The following is a 19,568-nucleotide window of genomic DNA, read 5'->3' as shown; positions in this document are numbered from 1 at the left end:
GAAGGCTAGGGCAGACGACAATTTGATAGGACGACAGGCAGAACTATAGCTAAGACTGGGAGCTCTTAGTTCTCTGTAAGGCGCGTGTAGAGTAAACGAAGCGACGTTGACGCCATGTGTTATTATTGTTGTGATTGTTATTTCCGCCGGTTAATTTGCTCTTTAGAATAGTGGTGTCTGGTAGGAGGTCCCCTTTCCTTCGTCGCTTTCTGATCTTGTTCATCCACGGAGCGGCAGATAGACGAAATAGATAGATTTACAGGTAAAACGCGTATGGTTGGTCTATCGTTGGTTAATCAGGCAGCTCATCTATCTATCCAAGGATATGTTTCACGGGCATTAATGGTGTTAGTGGCGGTGCCTTTTTTAGTGCTGCAGTGGTGGGCTAATGTTTGTTCTTGGTTGTATTGACTGTACAATGGTTGGTATTTGATGCAGTATCACCTAACCGAGTAAATCACCTAGCGAAATAGCTGTAGACTCCGGCCGTTGTTGTAGTCAGATAAACACTCTCGTTTACTAGTACTCCTATTTATTCCGAGTGAGCTTTCGCTGGTATCAAAGTGAGTGACTCCGTCTGTCGCTGCTCATTGCGGGTGACTGTCGACAGTTCAGCAACAACTACACTACTACCACAAATTCTACCTATACTTCTACGGAGGCCCATAATTGGACTAGTTCCAATCTGAGCGCCGTCACTGCCTTGTAATTGGGTTGGGTTACTGGGGCGGCCGGTTCAGGTCCGCTGGCCAGAGGGTCAAGATTACGTTCAGGACGGAGGTGATGTCGGGGGCTGGCGGGGCAGCCGGTGGAGGAGCTCTTGCGGGCGCGGCTGGCGGCGGTGGAGGTCCACAGAGCTCTGCAAACAAGGTGTTCATCCAACGAGATTACACGGAAGGGACCGCGGTCCGCTTTCAGACCAAGTTCCCGCTCGAACTCGAGCGTTTCATCGATCGACACCAGTTTGAAAATACAGTGTCTACTCTAAATAACTTCTACCGCCAAGCAGAGAAGATGAATTCTAGTTCGTTCTGCGAAGGTATGTCAATAGTGTACTGATGTAGTGTACCGCCGATGTATCCCTCAATAGCAATTAAGGATTCTCTTTGAGTGTAAAGGCTTATGGATAATATGTAATATATGTCTCCATGAAGACGCAGTAGGCGAGCTAGGTTTATAGCCGAGTGTTTCGTATTGAAATCAAGCCCTCTGAAACTGTGTTCAACACCAACACCGGATACTGAACTAGAAACATTCCCTTATTTGATAACTAATCGAAAAGGATTTGCGAAGAACATAATGCAATGGGCACCCCCGTAGCTATTCTCTTTCGAAATGAATTCTAATGTGATTCCCATTACAACACTAATTTGAGGAAAATTATAATCGATAGTTATTTTTAAAAGCAGCAATTAGAAACAGCCTTTAAAGAGCAGTCGTATAGTTCTTCCATGAAATTGCAAAAGCCACAATTATAATTGTTTGGAATAGAAATTTTTTTTATTTAACTGGTTCATTCAATAACTGTTTTTTGAATGAGTATATCATCTGAAGCATTACCAATCAGTTTCTTCGGCTCGTTATGACTTTTAATGTGTATATTATCATGTATTATTATTGGAAACGGCATTCTTACCACGATATTGTTTTTGTACCCAAACAAATTACAAGCCTTGATTATTAACAGTTATTCATAAATTTGCAAGGCTTCGATCTCAAAAAATATTTAAGGCTTATTATCAATGGTACTAAGTCATCCTGCGATACCTTGCCTATAGGTATGTCGTGGATCAGGTGATCGATGAACCGATGGTAATTTTGAGGCACTAATATAATGTGGTTCAATAATTCTCAACGGATAATACTGGCCTTATATTTCTTGTCTATTTAGCTTTTGTAAGTTGTATTGTAACAGCATGCTACATGTAGACCGTATGCTCCATGCCGTTGTAGTTAGCGGCCTTGTTTTAAGCATTTTTAACGTCTTTTCGAACTGTTTAGAAGGAAATTCAAGATTAATTTACTCTGTTTGTAATGAATGATGTGTCTTAAGTGAATGCAGTACACTCGTTCTTCCATTCCTGAATTTTGCAGATGCGTTTGAACAATCACTCGTTTTCTCCTCTAGCAGAAAACAATATGATATTAAGACTTTTATTATTTAATCTTTTGACTGATTTCACCAATGAACTTTATGTATTGCAAAACTACAAATTAAAACAATCGGAAGCATTATATATATATATATATATATAATAGGAACAGATAATAAAGGAAACGAAATTCCTACATAGTTCCCCATAAAGAGATTCTGTTCGTATTTTAATGTACATTAACTATGCTCGAATTAGGATTGGCTTCTGAACAACCATATAATCTTATGGAGGGCAGAAACGGTCAACCCAATAAGGGAATATAATTGCTTTGTATGAGAAGTACAAGTGCGAACTGATCTCTTGCTTGATTTAGGTGCATACCATAGAGAACATACGTTGCATCCCAAAGATTAACAAAGCCGAATTACTTTGATAATTTTTCGTTGTTTATGCTAAAGATTTCACGCCAATTTTTCTCTACCGTTCAGTAGCATTATAAGGTTGATAATAAGCACTCTCACAGAAAAAAATAACCGCAGAGTGCAAGTATAAAACTTAAAAAAGAACTAATAAGTCAATATAGAAGCCCTGTTATCAAACCACGAAACATTTTGACGCCTTAGTCTATAGAGTATTTATTCTTAACAACTAAATTATTTTAGATGAAATACCATTCTAATAAAAACCATAGTTAAGTCTCACCTACCATTTAATGGATATCTTATTGCTAATATAGTCTTGCATAATATAGGCATTAATTAGCTAACTTTTTTTTTTCTAATACTCACTGTTAATTGTTTTCGGGTGTCTGTGTGTTCTTTATTAAAATTACAGGTTGTCTAGCATGCATATCTGCTTACTTGCTCTACCTCTGCATGGAGACCCATTACGAGAAATATGTGAAACAGGCGGCCAGCTTTATAGATCACCAAAACGAGACAATTTACGTTCCGCGAGGGTTATACATAACCGATCCGTTAGAACGTGGCCTTCGAGTGATCGAAATCACTTTGCTAGACGCTAGGCCTTGATTGCCAACATCTCTTCGTCGTGCTCTGTGCAGATACAAACGCGACATTAGCAGGTCAAATGCTAATCGATCTGGTGTAGCCGAACTGCATCCGGTCCAGTTTCTTTTTGTAGTACCATACTCAGCTCTCAGTTCGGGATTCTCGTAAAGCCAAATCAAAAAAAGAAGCAAAGAGGTTTAGGTAAACATGGTCTAGCGTTAAGCGCGTCATTAGCACCTTCTAATCATATGCATATATTTGTAAACGTAACAGCCCGTGTACATGTATGTCATTCCTGCACACACATCGCAATTCTGGGTTCACAATGGAAGAACGAAGTCGAAGCTTCTCTGGCCGCATTCAGCGGCCAACAAGACGATAATCGGCATCGTGAAGATGAAAACACAACAACTTAGTCATATCGTCTTCCTCACGTTACTTCTTCATAGCGATTCCCCCAAGTATCGGGAAGTTTCTGTTTGTGCTTTTATCACCTAAGCCCATATACTTACCGCGCCCAGTCAGAGTGTCAAACGCTAAGAAAGGGGAGACGAATAAGTTACTTTGCAGGTGAGTAACTTCAGGCAAAGAATAAAGTTGTCAAAGAGGAGGAGTAAATATAAAGCATGAAACAGTGTAATCTGTTCATGCTTGCAAAGCATAACTAATAGGTCTAAACAAATATTGCCGCAAGAGGCTACAACATGTTAAATTAGGCGTTTTTGAGCTTTTCATTATTTTTATCAGTACATTTATTAACAGACTGATAGTAAACAAAGTGAATTGGTGAACAGAGCGTTGTTGAAGAACAGCGGCTTTTTTGACGCTGTGGATTGAGTCTTCATATACAACAACTATAGAAGCACGACATGCATGCTGGACGACAACGACGCCTTAAATGACAGAAATATATTAACTGCGCAGACTTATTGTTGTGAGTGAGCGGACATCTGCGTATGTTTAATTAGCCACTTAGGTAGATAGATGAATAAACTATTTGTAAATGAGGAAAAGGTGTGCTTAAATTATACATACATGAGATCGAGTCGTAGATAAAAGAATGTCACTGTTACAGCCACCGATCATCGTTTTCGTTCTCATGACAAGAATACCGTTTCGTAAAATGGTAACTGATCTTGCCCAGTCTTAAGGCAAATACGATGGCCGCTGTCTCTTCCAATTATGAAGAAAAAATGTGTGCGGTGAAAAGAAGAGGCCTGCCTGATAAAAAAGTAAATGGCCATATGTCCTAAACTAAGTAGTAAACCGTAATGGAACCTTACGTAGACATATTCCATAGACTGACAAACACAAACAAGATTATAAAATGCACATGACGTGTGGATTGTCATTATTACTAACATTGTTCCCCTATAATGATAACAATTATTCCGTTGTACCACTTGTACAGAAAAATCGTACAGAAGAAAGATATACATCTTGATATATATGTAATTATTTACATACATGTACGTGTGTTTTGGCGTGGTGAATATAGTAAATAAGAAAACGGACAGAACACAGAGGAGGCAATGCGGCAAATATAAACGATCATCAGTGCTCCCCACGTTGTTTTTGCGTCATTGATACGCTGCGGGAATGATGTATTGATTTTATTGACAACAGCTAAGCGTATTGTGGACTGGGGTTAACACAGGTAAGTAGCTGCGGCCCGATGTTCACGGAAACGATACGACGTCGCAAATGAAGCACTGATATATAGGAGGTATGCTACCAATAATATCTGCAACACCACACATGTTTTCAGGATATAGGCTTATGCTTGCTTGGTTCTATACTGTCCATTTCAAGACACTATACACCACAGGAACGTTTATGCTAATACAAAGCCGCTGAACCAATAAGCGATACTAGGTTTTAGGGTGACAAGCCAGATAAAAAGCAGAGTCATACAAAAAATCAAAAATAATAAAAAAACAGGGAGACAGAGAGAGAAAAAAGAGCATACGAAAGAGAAAAGAGAGTAAACGGCAACAAAAAACCCAAGGGTTTTATGAGTGATGTAGGTTAGTAAGCACACGATTAAGGGTGCGAAGTGGACGCAGAAACTCGATCATCTTGATTGCAGCTGGACAGAGGAAGGTGCGATATGACAAATATACAATAGATACATATATAGAGCTATTACATAGAAATATATTTCAGTAATAAACAAAATGAGGCACGTGAAAAGCGTAAAAACATCAGACAAAAAAGAGAGCGTAACATAATCTTGGCTGTCACAGTTGACTAGAACTGAATAGATGGCTGAAATGACGTGAAGTGTTCACGAGAGACGAGACAGGGAGGAAGGGAAATTTGAAAAAAGGCGACGCAAATTCAAATAGTAGCTCACACTATAGGCAATTTCTAAAGACAGGAGTAGTCAATGGAAGGAAGAATTGTTGTTAAGAGCTGAGACGAAATATGATGAAGACCATCGGGCGATTAGTTCGTGATAAATAAAAACTAGAAAGTTCTCTAAATGATATGTTCGTTTCCTGCACATATGATTTGAAGGTAATTACCACGTCGTAAACAAGCACTATAATAACCTCCTTAAAGACTTATCTGACGGTGATCTATCAAGTGCAAATGAAGGCTATTATGATCAAGTAAATAACACAGTGTTTTTTTATTCCACTCGGACAAATACATGTGTATCAAATCGGTATATTATTGTTATTATCATTTCGGACGAAATATTTTCTGTTAGGTATAATAATATACGACTCTTGTCACTCGCCTCAAGCGGCAAGAGGAAGCCGGAATACTTTATTGGTCAATAAATCCGCACGAGTTATCATTAAAGCAAATAGTTATTCCACAGCATAACGCTACGAAGTTGGTTGTAGTTAGCTTAAAATGTTCTTTTCAAATTCCATCATATAATATAATCCTTCTTTAAATGTAGGTATCAGACTAAATACTTTATACTAAACTCAATTATGGTTTCAACACCAGAGCAAACAAAAAACGACTACAAAGTAATCACTATCCACTTATTAAAATATATTAATTGCTTTTTAATCTGTGAGACATGACATCTTAACATCACATGTCTGGAAACATGTCATGTTTTTTAGAGATATATTTAAATTCTCTAGTAACTAAATGTTACTCTTTCAAACAGTTGCCAAAATCACATCAGTCGAAATGTCACTGGTTGAGATAACCGATACGCTATTCTTGAATAACGCTTTTCAAATATTGGCATGATTATCTGCACTATTCCACATAAAATTAGTAAGACAAAACATATATTTTGTATTATTTTTTGTATATTTTGACCAATTTAAAATGTTTTGCCCGTTTTTCTCAAGCTTCGAAAACTTGAAAGACACTTTCCTGAGAAAAGATGTAGTGTGTGAAGTTTAGCAACATATTTCCTATATATACACTATATATACAAAATAGTAATTGCACTTTATCATAACACTTTCTATAAGCATCCGGCATTTTTCAGTGTTTGAAGTTAGAAAAAAACTTCTCGAATCTCGAGCATTTAAAATAACACAAAATTAAAAATATTTTTCTCTTACCTTTCATACTCGAACTATTAAACACTGATGCTTCAGAAGGGTGCCTACCAGTACGAAACGAAGTATGTATGCGCGCTGGATTTTAAAACAGACCTCCACGTGTCTCTGAGTTTAGCAGGCAAACGCGCTTACACTGCACTGCCGTGGGGAAATAATTTCAAACATTACAGCCGGGTATATCTTTATAGGCAAGTGCCACAAACGTTTTAAAAAAGGCATTTAGCGTACAATTGAAAAAAAAGAAACGATATTTATACACCTTATTAAAAAATTTGATGTGTTTACTAAATATGCATCTATGCTGTTCTAATTCTATATTTCCTATTAAATAAAAAGCAAGATATAAATTCCTAAGTTATAGCTGATCATTCTAGTACTTACAGGATCTAAATAGGTAGAGCTTCGCGGAAAATAGGTAATAGCAATCTTACTATTAAACTGCATGATGGAGGCCAGTGTTATCACTTTAACTAGGATTTGTTTAGATGTAAATCTGGTAATAACAATACCATTCTAAATTATTGAATACACAAATTGTAATGTTTGCTAACAGGTTGTTGAGCATTAGAACTATTATAAACTATTTTCTTTTATAAGCATATTACAGTTTAAATACGTCGTGAATCGGATTTTGTTTCAAATTTAGGGTTCAAACATGGATATTCCACGTGAAAAAGAAACAATATCCACACCTTTTTTGTTAAGATTAAACATCTTTTAAGGTAAGTCTGGAACATTTGTGCCGTATGCAGTATGGGCACTGTTAAGTTCAAAGCTTTTATAGACCTTGAGGGTACATTCCACTAGGGTCAGCTATGGTTTTAGGACGTGTCACTAAAATCGAAGTTAAACTAAAGTTCCAATCCGGAAAGGCTGTAATGTGGATTCGATAGGGCTGCAGGGATCTCATATACTTGGAAATGCTGTAAAAAAGCAAAATCGTCAACAATAGAGCCAGTTGCATCAAGTATAGGAGGATATCCAACAGAAAATACCTAAACGACAAGTTAACGTTTTCGACAACAATGCGAGGCCACAGATGGCAGAGGTCGTTAAACTTGTCCTACAGAAGCTTGAGGGGACAATTGTTTTGTTCTCATCGTATTTTCCAGACCCCACATTGATGGATCATCATGTTTTGAACAAGCCCTGTGACACTAGATCTGATAATTCCTAGTGGAATTGAATAACGATATTGGCTAAGAAATGAGAAAAAAATATGTATGACGCCAAATACATGATAAATTAGGATCATATTTCCGAGTGAAACGTTACCGTTCATATTAGTTAAAAAAACGGACGCTACTTATGCTTACCAGCTGTCTAATTTCGAGGTACAAACATTAACTACGACAAAATGCACATAATTCCGTCTTTAAATGACTTGACTAAAGTTGAACAATTATTCTATTCATCCTCGAGATCATGTATAATAAGGACGGATGAAAGACTCCTAGACGTGTAACTTTTAATCAATCTATTTTGCTAACAAAAACAGGCATTAAGGAAAAAAGCAAATAAATTTGCTTAAAGCGTAAAAGCATCTTCCTTATTTGATTATGTCTCTTTTTTATCTGGCTTGTAGTAAATTATATATCGATATTTGTTGATGGTGTTTTTCTAAATACACAATCATTTAATCAGATGTCAATTTGGGATTCCCAGTACAAGGGAGATGCACTTTTTACGGTGTTGCTTACGGGTTTGGCTAAGGATAAGAAAACATTATAGAGTGTGACGGTGAATACATAATAAATTGGGTACCTCTGTTGGCCCTAATTTCTCTGGAGTTTTCAAATAACCGAGAAGCGATTAGGTAAATATGTAGCGAAACTTTGCGGTGCTTTGCAAATTATTAGATTTGTACAGATACTAGCAAAACAGTTCTAATACTACAAAGAAAGCATCGCTCAGAATATGGGTTAGAATACATTTGGAATTTCGATATCAAGTTTATTAGTGGTGTAGACGAATGCTTCAAACGTGGAAGATATGAAACCACAAACTTGCCTGTTAAATCAAATGAGATTACAGAGCAAAAACATGCTTTTACTTCCTCAGTCAACAGCAAAGCAATACTGGTTCCAAACGAACAGTTTATTAGTACATGTGCCAGACTGCATTTGAGTTGCGTCTTCACTTGAAACATATATATCATGTAAACAGAATATAACTAACAAATTTGTCGGAGCATTAGCGGTGGATTTATTTACACATTGTTCATCGCGGTCGCTTGTTGTACCTCTCGTGTTTGAATTATGTTTCTGTTAGTTATCGTATGAACGTGATCCGCTCATCAATAATTGTCTATTAGGTGACTTTTAAAAATATCAGATGCAAAGTAACATGCCAGCCGTATCTAGAAATGACGCAGCATTGATTAGAAAGAGCGAAGATTTTTTTGTACAAAAAGCAAAAAAATTTACTACCTTGTGTTCAATGATTCAGGGAGCCGAATTGTTCAATCAATTCGTTCGTGAAGAACACTGAACTAAACAATCAGCAATCTACCTCACAACAAAATGGAGGGTCTCAAATTGAGAATAAGGTACTATATCCCATCCTGATAAAGTCACTTGGTTGCCTTGGTTGGTCAACCCAAGTCTGTGGTAGTGTGTCGTAAAGCATAAAAATAATTTATCATGTAGACCTTCTCAGCTCTTTTTTCTTTACATAATCAGCTAATTGATCACTAACTTTATTAGAATCTCCATGTTTGTCTTTACAAGACTTTAAGAAACACCCCCATCGGTTGTTTTCGTTTTTATTATGGCATTCTTTTTTGCCGCCTATATTCAGTCACTCGTTGTATCATCAATAAATGCCGTCTTCAATTACACCGCATTGCACACCCTGTGTTTGAAAGTAGTAAACATTGCGTTTATTGTCAGTCGCAATCAAATTAATCAAATCCTCAGATTCATCAGTTATAGTAATGATAGTGTATGAATAAAGACACACTCTGCTCATTCTAACTCGTTCAGTCTCGTCCTTTTCCTTCTCGATATTGTACGCTGCATATCATTTGAAAGAACGCGAAGGCACAAGATGTTATGGCACCAGCGTCCTACGTTAAACAAGACTTAATTCCTTTTCCCATTGTATATTGACTACACCTCAGAATCACCCAGAATAAAGGATTTATCATTTCTCCTTGTCATCTGGATGGAGGTAATGGATGGTAAAACACGGCATAGCTAAATTGCTGATAAGCCATCGTTAATAATTCTATATTATTATCTGCAATGCATGCGTTATGTGTTTATCTTATCCTCTTCATCGTATCCTTGTTTTTACTAATAAGGGGTGGAAAGGATGTTGCACAATGATATCTGTGTAACCGTTGCTATTGTAGCGGCATATATCCTTTCATTAGCATTTAGCATGATCTTGTTTTTCTTTAATTTCCATTCTTCATAACATGATTATTACGTTATTATTGATTCTAACAAAGCATTATAATTTATTTTTCGCTTTTTTACTATCCTAGTTTGTCGTCTTCTTTCTTATGGTCGGCATTCAGCCATCGTCCAGAACGCCCAGCCGGTGTGTCTTGGTTAACCCTAAATTCTGCTTCATGGGTACACAAACGGGACTGGGAGCCACCGGGCAAACGTTGCTCGAGCTAAAACGTACAGCGAAAAATGGGTTGATACATAGCAGTATGTGAAGGAGAGAGGAAGAAAAGAAGTTCTCACAAAAGAAAACTTTCTAGGTGAAGGTGAGCCCGGCCTGCGAGTATGTAAGGATGATCTTCTCTATTGAGTTGACGTACGCGGCGCTACGGAGGTCGAGGCCAAGGTTATATTTATGAGCCGTCCGCATGATTCTCTGAGCTGAACGCTCCATTGTGTAGTCGAGACCCGAGTGGACAATGTCCTTCTCGGACGCCCCCGAAATCTTTTTCTGGAATGCCTCGGAAGGTGTTACGGGAATATGGCCACCCATTTTACCAAATCGCCTCTCCAGAGACTCTTGGACTGACTGTAAGAGGTGATAGTTTGACTCTCGCTCGTATTTGAACAGCAAACGGCCGTACGAGACGTGATTGAGGTTTTTAAGCCACTCGAAATAAGAAACGGTTACACCACCGGCGTTAATGTATAGATCAGGAATCACGAGAATGTTACGATCCATTAGAATTTTATCCGCTGCTGGAGTCGTTGGGCCATTGGCGGCTTCGGCAATAATCTGTAAGATCACAAATGCAAAACGATCGCAACTGACAAAACTACTTACAAAAAAAAATTATTTTCCAAAACTCAAAAGAGAAAAGGGCGTAACTTCTAAATGGTGAATGCAAAAGTAAAATGAAGACGGTGGATTGACAGGGCAGCACTCAAATTGGCCTAGCGTTCAGCCTGAATTTACGTACTAAATGGCCGTAGTTGTTTATTAGTACATACCTTGGCCTGAATCTTGTGAGCGTTTTCCTTAGTGATAACCTTTTCCATCGCAGCCGGGACAAGGATATCACAAGGTTCAAAAAGAATATTCTCGCCCTGGTAGGTCTCGGCACCAGGGAAGCCCATGATCGTGCCGTTAGCGATTTTCCAGTCCTCAATTTCCTTCGGGTCAATACCGTTTGGATTGAAGATAGCCCCATCAACTTCTTGAATTCCGATGCAGCGACCTCCGGCACGTGTCAGGTAGCGTGTACAATGAAGACCCACGTTTCCAAGTCCTTGCACGATAAACGTCTTGCCACCCCAACCCGGAGTTGTGCCTAATTTAAAGCGTAATATTGAAAAACACCTTACTAATTAATTATCGATTGCTATAATGCAATACTTGAAACTGCGTAGTTTGATAAACCCAAAAAGGTCTTAACCTTCATCTATCACAGAACAACGTAGGGGCTATTATTTCTTTGCAACCGTTTTTAACAATTAATCGAATCATTTTGACAGCATAGATAACAAAATTGTGCTCAGTTAGGTTGTTATTTAACTGTATAACGGCCTACCGATTTGGCTCATGTACGACGCTTCATTAATAAAATTGTCCAAACCGTGAAAGACACCCCTGCCCGTGGCGGATACTCGCCCGTGGATACCGCCCTGGTTGATAGGCTTGCCAGTTACGCAAGCGTGAGCATTTAGATCCGAATGCCCTAAAATATTCACAGAAAAATAACCTGTAGCAAATTCTAGACACTTAAATACTGGTTAAGCATCACAAAGCTATGCGAGAACCGCAATCGAATGCTGAACATTTTTTAATTCGTACACGTTTATACGCACCGAAAACGCCAGCAGTTGCTATATGAACAAGGTTTACATTTCTGTGTATTTCTAGACTGTAGTACTCATAAAGAGGTACATACCGATAGTCTGCGCATACGTGTCGGCAATCCAGGACATCTCCCTTTCACCGGTGCCCATATCAGGGGCAGGCACATCCACACCTGGACCCAAGAATCCCTTTTTCGATAGTTGTAACGCAAAGTTGCGGGTGATCTTTTCCAGTTCATGCTCACTGAAGTCGCGTGGGTTGATCCTCAGACCAGCTTTGCCTGCCGACACCACACAAAACATGTGATATATAAACAGATAGTCCAATAAATAGAACATAGAAAAAAATGCAGAACTACCCTGTTTAAAATTTTGCAATCTATATCAGATGGTAATTTGTGTTTAGTACTAAATAACACGCAGTTACAGCCTAAGCATAAACAGCCTATCCGAAATTAAGTAACTACCTCCACCGAAAGGCACATCTACGACAGCGCACTTGAAGGTCATTAGCGCAGAAAGTGCTTTGACTTCATCAAGGCATACGTCAGTCGAGTAACGAATGCCTCCTTTGCACGGTGTGCGGTGCAGCGAGTGTTGAGCTCTCCATCCCTCAATCATAACATATTCCCCGTTGTCACGTTTTAGTGGGAACGATACCTCCAGTACCGCGTGACATGGACCTAGCAATTCTAGGTAACCACGAACCTTAGACAAAAAGCAATGAGAGAAAATGCAGGAACCTTGGTCAGAAACAATTTAGCGAGATAATGACATTTATGTTAAGATTATTACCTTAACATTTACTGGGACGTACGCTCTGCAGCGGAACTCGAACCAGCCGAGTCCGGCTTCGCAACTGGCGACTCCATGTGTATTAGGTAATGAATTTGTTGTACTAAAAAACACCTGCCTACTAATAATATAATATCGTTGGTGCAGAGAAGCAACCCTTAGAACTACTACACCAATCTGAATATTGGTAATCTAGATTTTGCCATATCAATCATGAACTGAAATATTGCTGTCCTGCTATTTCACTCGCCTACTCCTAACCGTTAAAACTGAATTATTTGAAATCGAAACAACCTCTGGCAGAAGTGGATAGAAAATACCGATTGAAAGACAGGACGGTACGACGTAAGTATTAATGAAGGGCAGAACATATAAGTTAACGTACCTTTTTCCGTTTCTCTTCTGGCGTCATTTTTCCTTTTATTTCTTCAGCCAGTTGATCTTCGACGATCTGCCAGCCCTTATGGTAGAAGTACTCGACCATGTGGAAGAAAGAAGGGTTCTGCGCGTCCGTGACATATTGAAGATGCTCGGGTATCTTATGGTCTGTCAGACACGCGAACACGCATTCCCATAAGGTAGTTTTCATTAGTGATTACTTTACGAGAAAGCTTTCGAAAAAGCCACTGCATTACAGCTATAATGATGGTACTGTTTTAGCTTTTTGTAGTATAGAAAATGATGTATTTCTTACTACTTACAAGCATCTTCTTCTGTATTTCTGTGCAACTTGGCGACCGGGTAAATAAAATTTTAAACATAATTCCTCGCAATAGGCCAAATATATTCAGACATGTAATAGGCATGTTCTTATTACCTGTTCGGTTGGTCATTGTAAAAACGGGTTGTACCGTCAGACGACATTCAATTCTCATAACCATTTCGTTCCGCGTCAAAGAATTAGTTATTGGGACAGAGAAATGAAAAATTAGAGCACTCGCACTCTTTACTCAATCACTGCGTTTGCGTTCTATCGGCATTAAAAAAGACACATATGTAAAGACATACATTAGAGTTTAGTTCCAAAAAGCGACAAGAGTAACCTTTCTATGAGAATTCCATGTACAGCTCCTCATAGACGCATTATAAAATGGGCACAAACACAACAAATTCAAGCCTTTGCTCGTGGAGCCATTCGGTTAATTTTCCATTTCGATATACTGCTCAAATCGAAAAATAAATCGATTGGTTATGGTAGTATTGCTGCAGGAACAAGTTATGACTTCGTTTGATGCTACGGTAAAACAAGTAAATTAACAACCGGATGTTATTTTTGCTGATTCAATTTCAGCTTAAGCCGTTTTTTAATTAGATAACTTAGTGTTTCTGCTATAGACTAATAGAATTCAGCTTAAAATATTTTTTGAACTCTAGGTCCAACGTGTAATAGATTAGGAAATAAGATCATACCTAAAATTGGTCAAAAGAAAATCATCCTCTGTAGTTATACGCGCAACTTTCGTGGATCAGAATTCATGAGGTTTTGGCAATTCAAAAGGGAATTTACCATATACTGTAAGAGATTTATTCGACTAAGAAAAGGCCTCCATCGTCAAAATGTTGTCGATTAAGCTATTTATAGCCCTCCAAAGATAAGCTACAAGGTGTCCTCTAATTAGACCGAATCAATTGACCGGCAAGTCCTATAGTCCAGTTGCCGTGACAACGCTGAAACAGTGAACGTAGAAGCCCGCTTATACCCCCTTTTATCACACTGCCTTCGACTACCATGTTGTTTGCATTTCATTTACGTTTATTTAGGTATTTACAACCCTGGCGGCTACCAAAGGTTTCTAGCTATTGTGAAAGCATTCCTTTTATCGCCACCTTATACTAACGTTTTGTTTGATGCTTGCGTCTGAGTTAACGACGATGCGTCTAGAATTGCAAAGTTGACCAAGCACATAATTTGTGCGAATTACACCGTCTAAAAAATTTTGTGACACTTTGGTTCAACGAAAAATCCAAATAGGAACGCAAGAGAAGCTATTATTGTTCACTACAATTTAATTACTTCAATAGTAAATGTAATTGAGCAAAGATATATTACAAAAAAATAGCATATATATTTCTATATAGTTTATGATCAGGTGAATAGGAGCAATCCCGATACTATCATCAGTTTTCTGAATATTTTTCTAACAACGCTAGACGATAATAGATAGCACTCTTCATGCATTACAAAACGAGGACATTGCCTTCTCTTTGCAATTCTAACTTCTATTTCGAAAAAGATTCCGCTATAACTTGTTCACGAGGGCGGCAGTTGAGCAGTGGAACTGCAGGCAGTAAACAGAGACCCATATCGTTCTCGTCATGCATCTGGGAAACAACATCACAGTGTACAACCTTCACATCCTCTGTTTCGAGTTTTACGTCCGTCCCAGACCACAATGCTTCCTTTAGATTAGCAGGCTTTCACATCCGCCCAATTCTTGACCTCCTCTTAACAACAGCCAATAAATAATAATATGAAGAATAGATTTGGCACTAGCAGGCTAAAAAAAACCCTCTGACTGACTTGTAAGGATTAATAGAGTTCAGTATAAACGATACGACACATGGCGAGTGTCCATCGCAGGCTCAAGGTGGCGTTCCTCTCGTACGTTCGGTTAAGCTCTCACGACCATTCATTCCATCGGATTAACCTACTGGCGCTAATTAACAAGCACTGCTTTTTATCATACTATGTTAATAGGCTTGAATGTGACACGCCATTCAAAAAAACGCACACTATGTAAGTATTCAACTGAACTGGATAGAAGTAACTGAAAAATGGCCGTTGCTTCCAACACATAATTCGTGTTGGTGAGCAATACTGTTAGCGATCAAAGCTTTAGCAGAACCCTTGTCAAAGCGTACACAAGTATCAACGTCTTCTTAGGTTTCACTACTGTTATTACTTGTTGGTGTTACTACCGTTATTTTTGCAGATGAAACAGAAACACTGTGATTCAACACGAGAACTCAAAATGTAATATTAACTGCATGGGTTATTTATTTACCACCAATTTCGTTTCTCATACTGCCCGAAAAAATGACGGCAACGTTTTTAAAAATGTAGGTGTTTGAAGCAAGCTCGGTCACTAGCAAGGATTCCATTTTGCTAATTGAACAGTAAAAACAACTATTGTTTTTACTAAATGAACAACGATCAGTAGTTTATATCATACGCCATTGAAGGTCATATGATACAAAGCACCAGAGATTAGATGTCCTCCTTAGAAATAAAATTTTCATTCGATAATTAACAAGAGCTTTCAAATACGCACTGTGAAAAATAGTTGGCTAGAAAACCTAGTATTTTTTTATAAGTGATAAACTGCTATCCATGAAAACACAGAGCAAGCGATCACGTAGTCCTTATTGCCCATCGGCCATCGGTCCGCTGAACTTGTTTCATTTAACAACAAAAGATCAAAATGCACGTTCCTGAAGTTTTATCCGTATGTTTTTAGCGTAAAACCACTCCTTATGCGAGTTCTCTAAAAAAACACGCAATATTACGTTCAATAAAGCCTCAGTCCATCAGATTAGGTTTATATATATATATATATACAGATATAAACCGCTTTAGGTACGGAACGGCCGTGGTACACTCTCGTAGCAAACAGTGTGGCTGAGTTACCATCTCTGAGAAATGATTTTTCTGTAGGGATATGTGAGATCGCATCCGTTCTAGATGGTGGTCAAAAACGTCACAGGCGCATTCGAACGATCTGACCCAACTTAAATTTGCTCCGCATAGCGTATATAACGGAGAGCATGCTCATGTTTTACCATTACATAAATTAATTATTCAGCACCAAACAAAGTTAGTTACAATCGAGCATTAATGGTCAGTTCGCATTCGCCTTTCTTTTATTTAATTTTTCACCCCCCCCTGCTATGTAACATCGCTCTATTATGACTGTTGCAAACGCTTCTCTCTTCTTACTCGTCAACAATTCTGTGTTCCTCGTCAAATGTTTTGTATATTCATTCAAGGCCACGACCGTGGTGAGCCGCAAGGTTATTTAACAGTCTCAGTTCGGCCGCGCCATGGTCGTTTTGGTTGTGGGCGTTAGCGCCTCGCTGATACGAGCAAAGAGACGCGAGGACGGTAGGGCGCGAGGGTGACCCATGAGCGAATCAACGCGCGAACGACTACTACATAGGACCAAATATTTCAGCACAATGATCACTTATGATTTACCGTTTAAAGCTTATGACACGGCCAATTTAAATAAGAATAGCAATGGTATCATAGCTCATTGAAAAATAGAAAAACATTGACTTGTTGCGGAAGCAGAAGAGAGAATAAAAAAAAACGACATGAAATCATACACTGCGATCAAATATCGGTGCGGTTAAACAAAAGAGGTCCTGTACCAAAAAAGTATAGTTGTAATAGTTTAAATGCAGTAAATTTTTAAGATTAAGCGAAAAAAAAAACGATATATATCATAAAACAGAAGCAATAGACTGGTAAATATCTTGATAATTTGCCGGAGCGCTCATGATCGGACGGGAGGATTCTCGTGAAATCAAGCAATAACAATGAGAATAATGGGTTGACCGAACCACGTTGATTTATAACAGATTACTGGCATTTCTATAACCTCCCGAGATATAGAAGAGTAGCATAGGCACTAATAGTGCATCGAAGTAGTGGCAACACTTTCGATTGTAGCATATCTAGGCGTTCAGGCGATCGGCATTAGGAAGGACAGTGTCAAGGTCTTTGATCGAAAACTTGATAGTAGCCAAACTTAGTTCAAAGGGCTAAATGTATGTCTGCCAATGAAGCTTGAACTGTTGAAAATCGAGCGGCGCTCTCTTAAGAAACGGCAATTACATCTTAGGGCAGTAGTCATCAAGCGGGTTACGGTACGAGATTGTTATAATCGTCAACAAAATAGTTCGTGAGTAGCAGTTAGTACCACTGTGCCATTCAATTTCAATGACAAAGAAAGTTAAACAAACTGTAACATCTCATAGATTTAACAAGTTACACTTATTGCGTTGCGGCAAACTGTATTGAATGATTTCTTTTTTTTTTTTTATTTTATAAACTTGACGATATCTGAAATGAATTAAAAATATTAGTAAATTAAATGATATCGATATAGTAATCGTACTGCGAACAACAGCCTGGTTTGTCATCATATTCGATTCTTGAGTTGTTCCACTAGCTTTCTCTCTCGAAGTAGTAAAAACATGCTTGGAAAAACAGAAAAAGATCAATGTACACGCTCAAACTATTACCAGTAACAATATTTCCATACATAATCAACTAACCAAAGGGTGTAAAATAATGAACCTTTTCTTCACTAAGGACAAAATCGATCAAACGATAATAATAAAAAAAAAAGGAGGCATTCTAAAAAAAATAGTTGCACGTGATGACAGCCGTTACTTTCCTTTATATCGGACCGCATCCGACCTAGACGATGGACTCAAAAAAAAAAGGAATTGGATGCTTTCCATATTTTTATATGCTGCTCCCTCAATGGCCCTGAGAATAGGGCAAATAGAAGCTACAAAAAAATTGTTGGCTATAAGCAAGGAAACTGTTTGTGCTGATCTCAAAGAGCCTCGAAAGGTATACTAACGCACCGACAACTTCTGTAAAAGCGAAATTTTAAAAGCCATTGAAAAATAACAGCCACTATATTTTTTGATATGATATATTGGCATAAAAATATTAAATATGCGAACTTTTTAAGAAAGAGATGCATTTTTATGTGACGGGTATAATCTGCTTTTCATTGGTGCGCAGGCCCCATAAAACAGTAGCTTTTCTCTAACCTAGAAAAATGCGTTTGGGTTGGAACACTGGAAACTAAACAACTACGATTTCTAACGAAAATTTCTTATACACAATATACCTTAAGAGCCAATTGGGTAGTGATGTATAAATTGTTTCTCATACATTATTCAGTTTGTCTCCGGGTTTCAATTAAATTAGTATGGATAATCCGAAGGAAGTTTCTTAAAGAAACTTCGGCGTTAGTGTAATTTACGGGCAAGCATCTCTCCGATCGTTTCATTGGTTAGTCCCACAATAGCACTATATTAAATTATTGCTAGCCTGGACCACATTGCTAAGCATTTGACAAAATGCGAACGAAAAATATATATAAAAGACGGGTAGTTTTAACCGCGGAACGACAATGGAACTTAAATCTGTTTTGTGCACTGCGACAAGGTTTTATCCCGCAAATAACCTAGAATTTAAACAAAAAACGACGCAAACCTTTTTCGAAACTCGTGGTCTCCTTTACTGCAAAGACACAAACGATATACGTTCAGTATCATCGGTTCGTTTTTAGTTTAATTAGGTCTCATAGCTACAGTTACGAATCTACGCTCTTTATGCACTTTAAAGCAACGAGAAGCTAACTCAAAATTGCTATGTAGAATCGAAATTTTTATCTATTTAAATAGCTTTTTTTTTGTTACAGATAGTGCACTAATATTGAAACATAAGTAGAGAACAGAACTTTCTATCTATTACACTATGGCTCTTATGCTGAAGAATATGCAAAATAAGGGATTGTCGCTTTTGCAAGAGGAGCAGAACTTTTTTTGGAAATATTGACAGAGCCTACGGCATGTGATAATACAGTACCAACTAATTCATCATCGTCTTATTGGTTAATCTCAGGATTGTCTGAAACGACCTTTTGAGAGAATACTATCTCTACCTATATCTCAATATAGGTAGAATTTAGTAGTACTTTGTAGAATTTAATAGTTACATTTTCGTCATCCCACCCAACTATCGTTTCGTACGGTTCACGGTAAAAGCGTATTATTACAGTTGTGATGCATTTCCAGGCAGTTCTCGAGAGAGAAAATCAGAATGTTTTTGTAACTGCATATATATATATATATATATAGATAGAT

The 19,568-nt window shown here is 38.0% G+C and overlaps 2 protein-coding genes across 4 annotated transcripts; one reads left to right on the top strand and one right to left on the bottom strand.

Moving 5' to 3' along the window:
* Nucleotides 1-34: 34 nt before the first annotated feature.
* LOC111271997 (golgin subfamily A member 7) lies at nucleotides 35-5,799 on the top strand. Of its 2 annotated transcripts, XM_086973128.1 has the most exons (3): nucleotides 35-262; nucleotides 611-1,039; nucleotides 2,931-5,799. In XM_086973128.1, exons 2-3 carry the CDS (start codon nucleotides 784-786, stop codon nucleotides 3,125-3,127), a joined length of 453 nt encoding a protein of 150 aa, XP_086829254.1. In that variant the 5' UTR covers nucleotides 35-262; nucleotides 611-783; the 3' UTR covers nucleotides 3,128-5,799. The 2 variants fall into 2 exon arrangements, with proteins under 2 accessions (XP_086829254.1, XP_022708850.2); XM_022853115.2 differs by having other exon boundaries at nucleotides 35-1,039.
* Nucleotides 5,800-8,564: 2,765 nt separating this feature from the next.
* On the bottom strand, nucleotides 8,565-18,942 carry Gdh (glutamate dehydrogenase, mitochondrial; the record flags this gene model as incomplete). 2 transcript variants are annotated; one of them, XM_022853114.2, is given in 7 exon segments in its annotated part: nucleotides 8,565-10,839; nucleotides 11,055-11,374; nucleotides 11,615-11,761; nucleotides 11,975-12,163; nucleotides 12,350-12,590; nucleotides 13,063-13,223; nucleotides 18,916-18,942. In XM_022853114.2, coding segments are annotated over 7 exon segments (1,565 nt in total), but the record flags the coding sequence as incomplete, so codon positions are not given.
* Nucleotides 18,943-19,568: the final 626 nt, after the last annotated feature.

This window comes from Varroa jacobsoni, unplaced genomic scaffold (assembly GCF_002532875.2).
Source record: "Varroa jacobsoni isolate VJ856 unplaced genomic scaffold, vjacob_1.0 contig01393, whole genome shotgun sequence".
Taxonomy (NCBI): Eukaryota; Metazoa; Arthropoda; class Arachnida; order Mesostigmata; family Varroidae; genus Varroa; species Varroa jacobsoni.
This window is presented reverse-complemented; position numbering and strand designations above follow the sequence as displayed.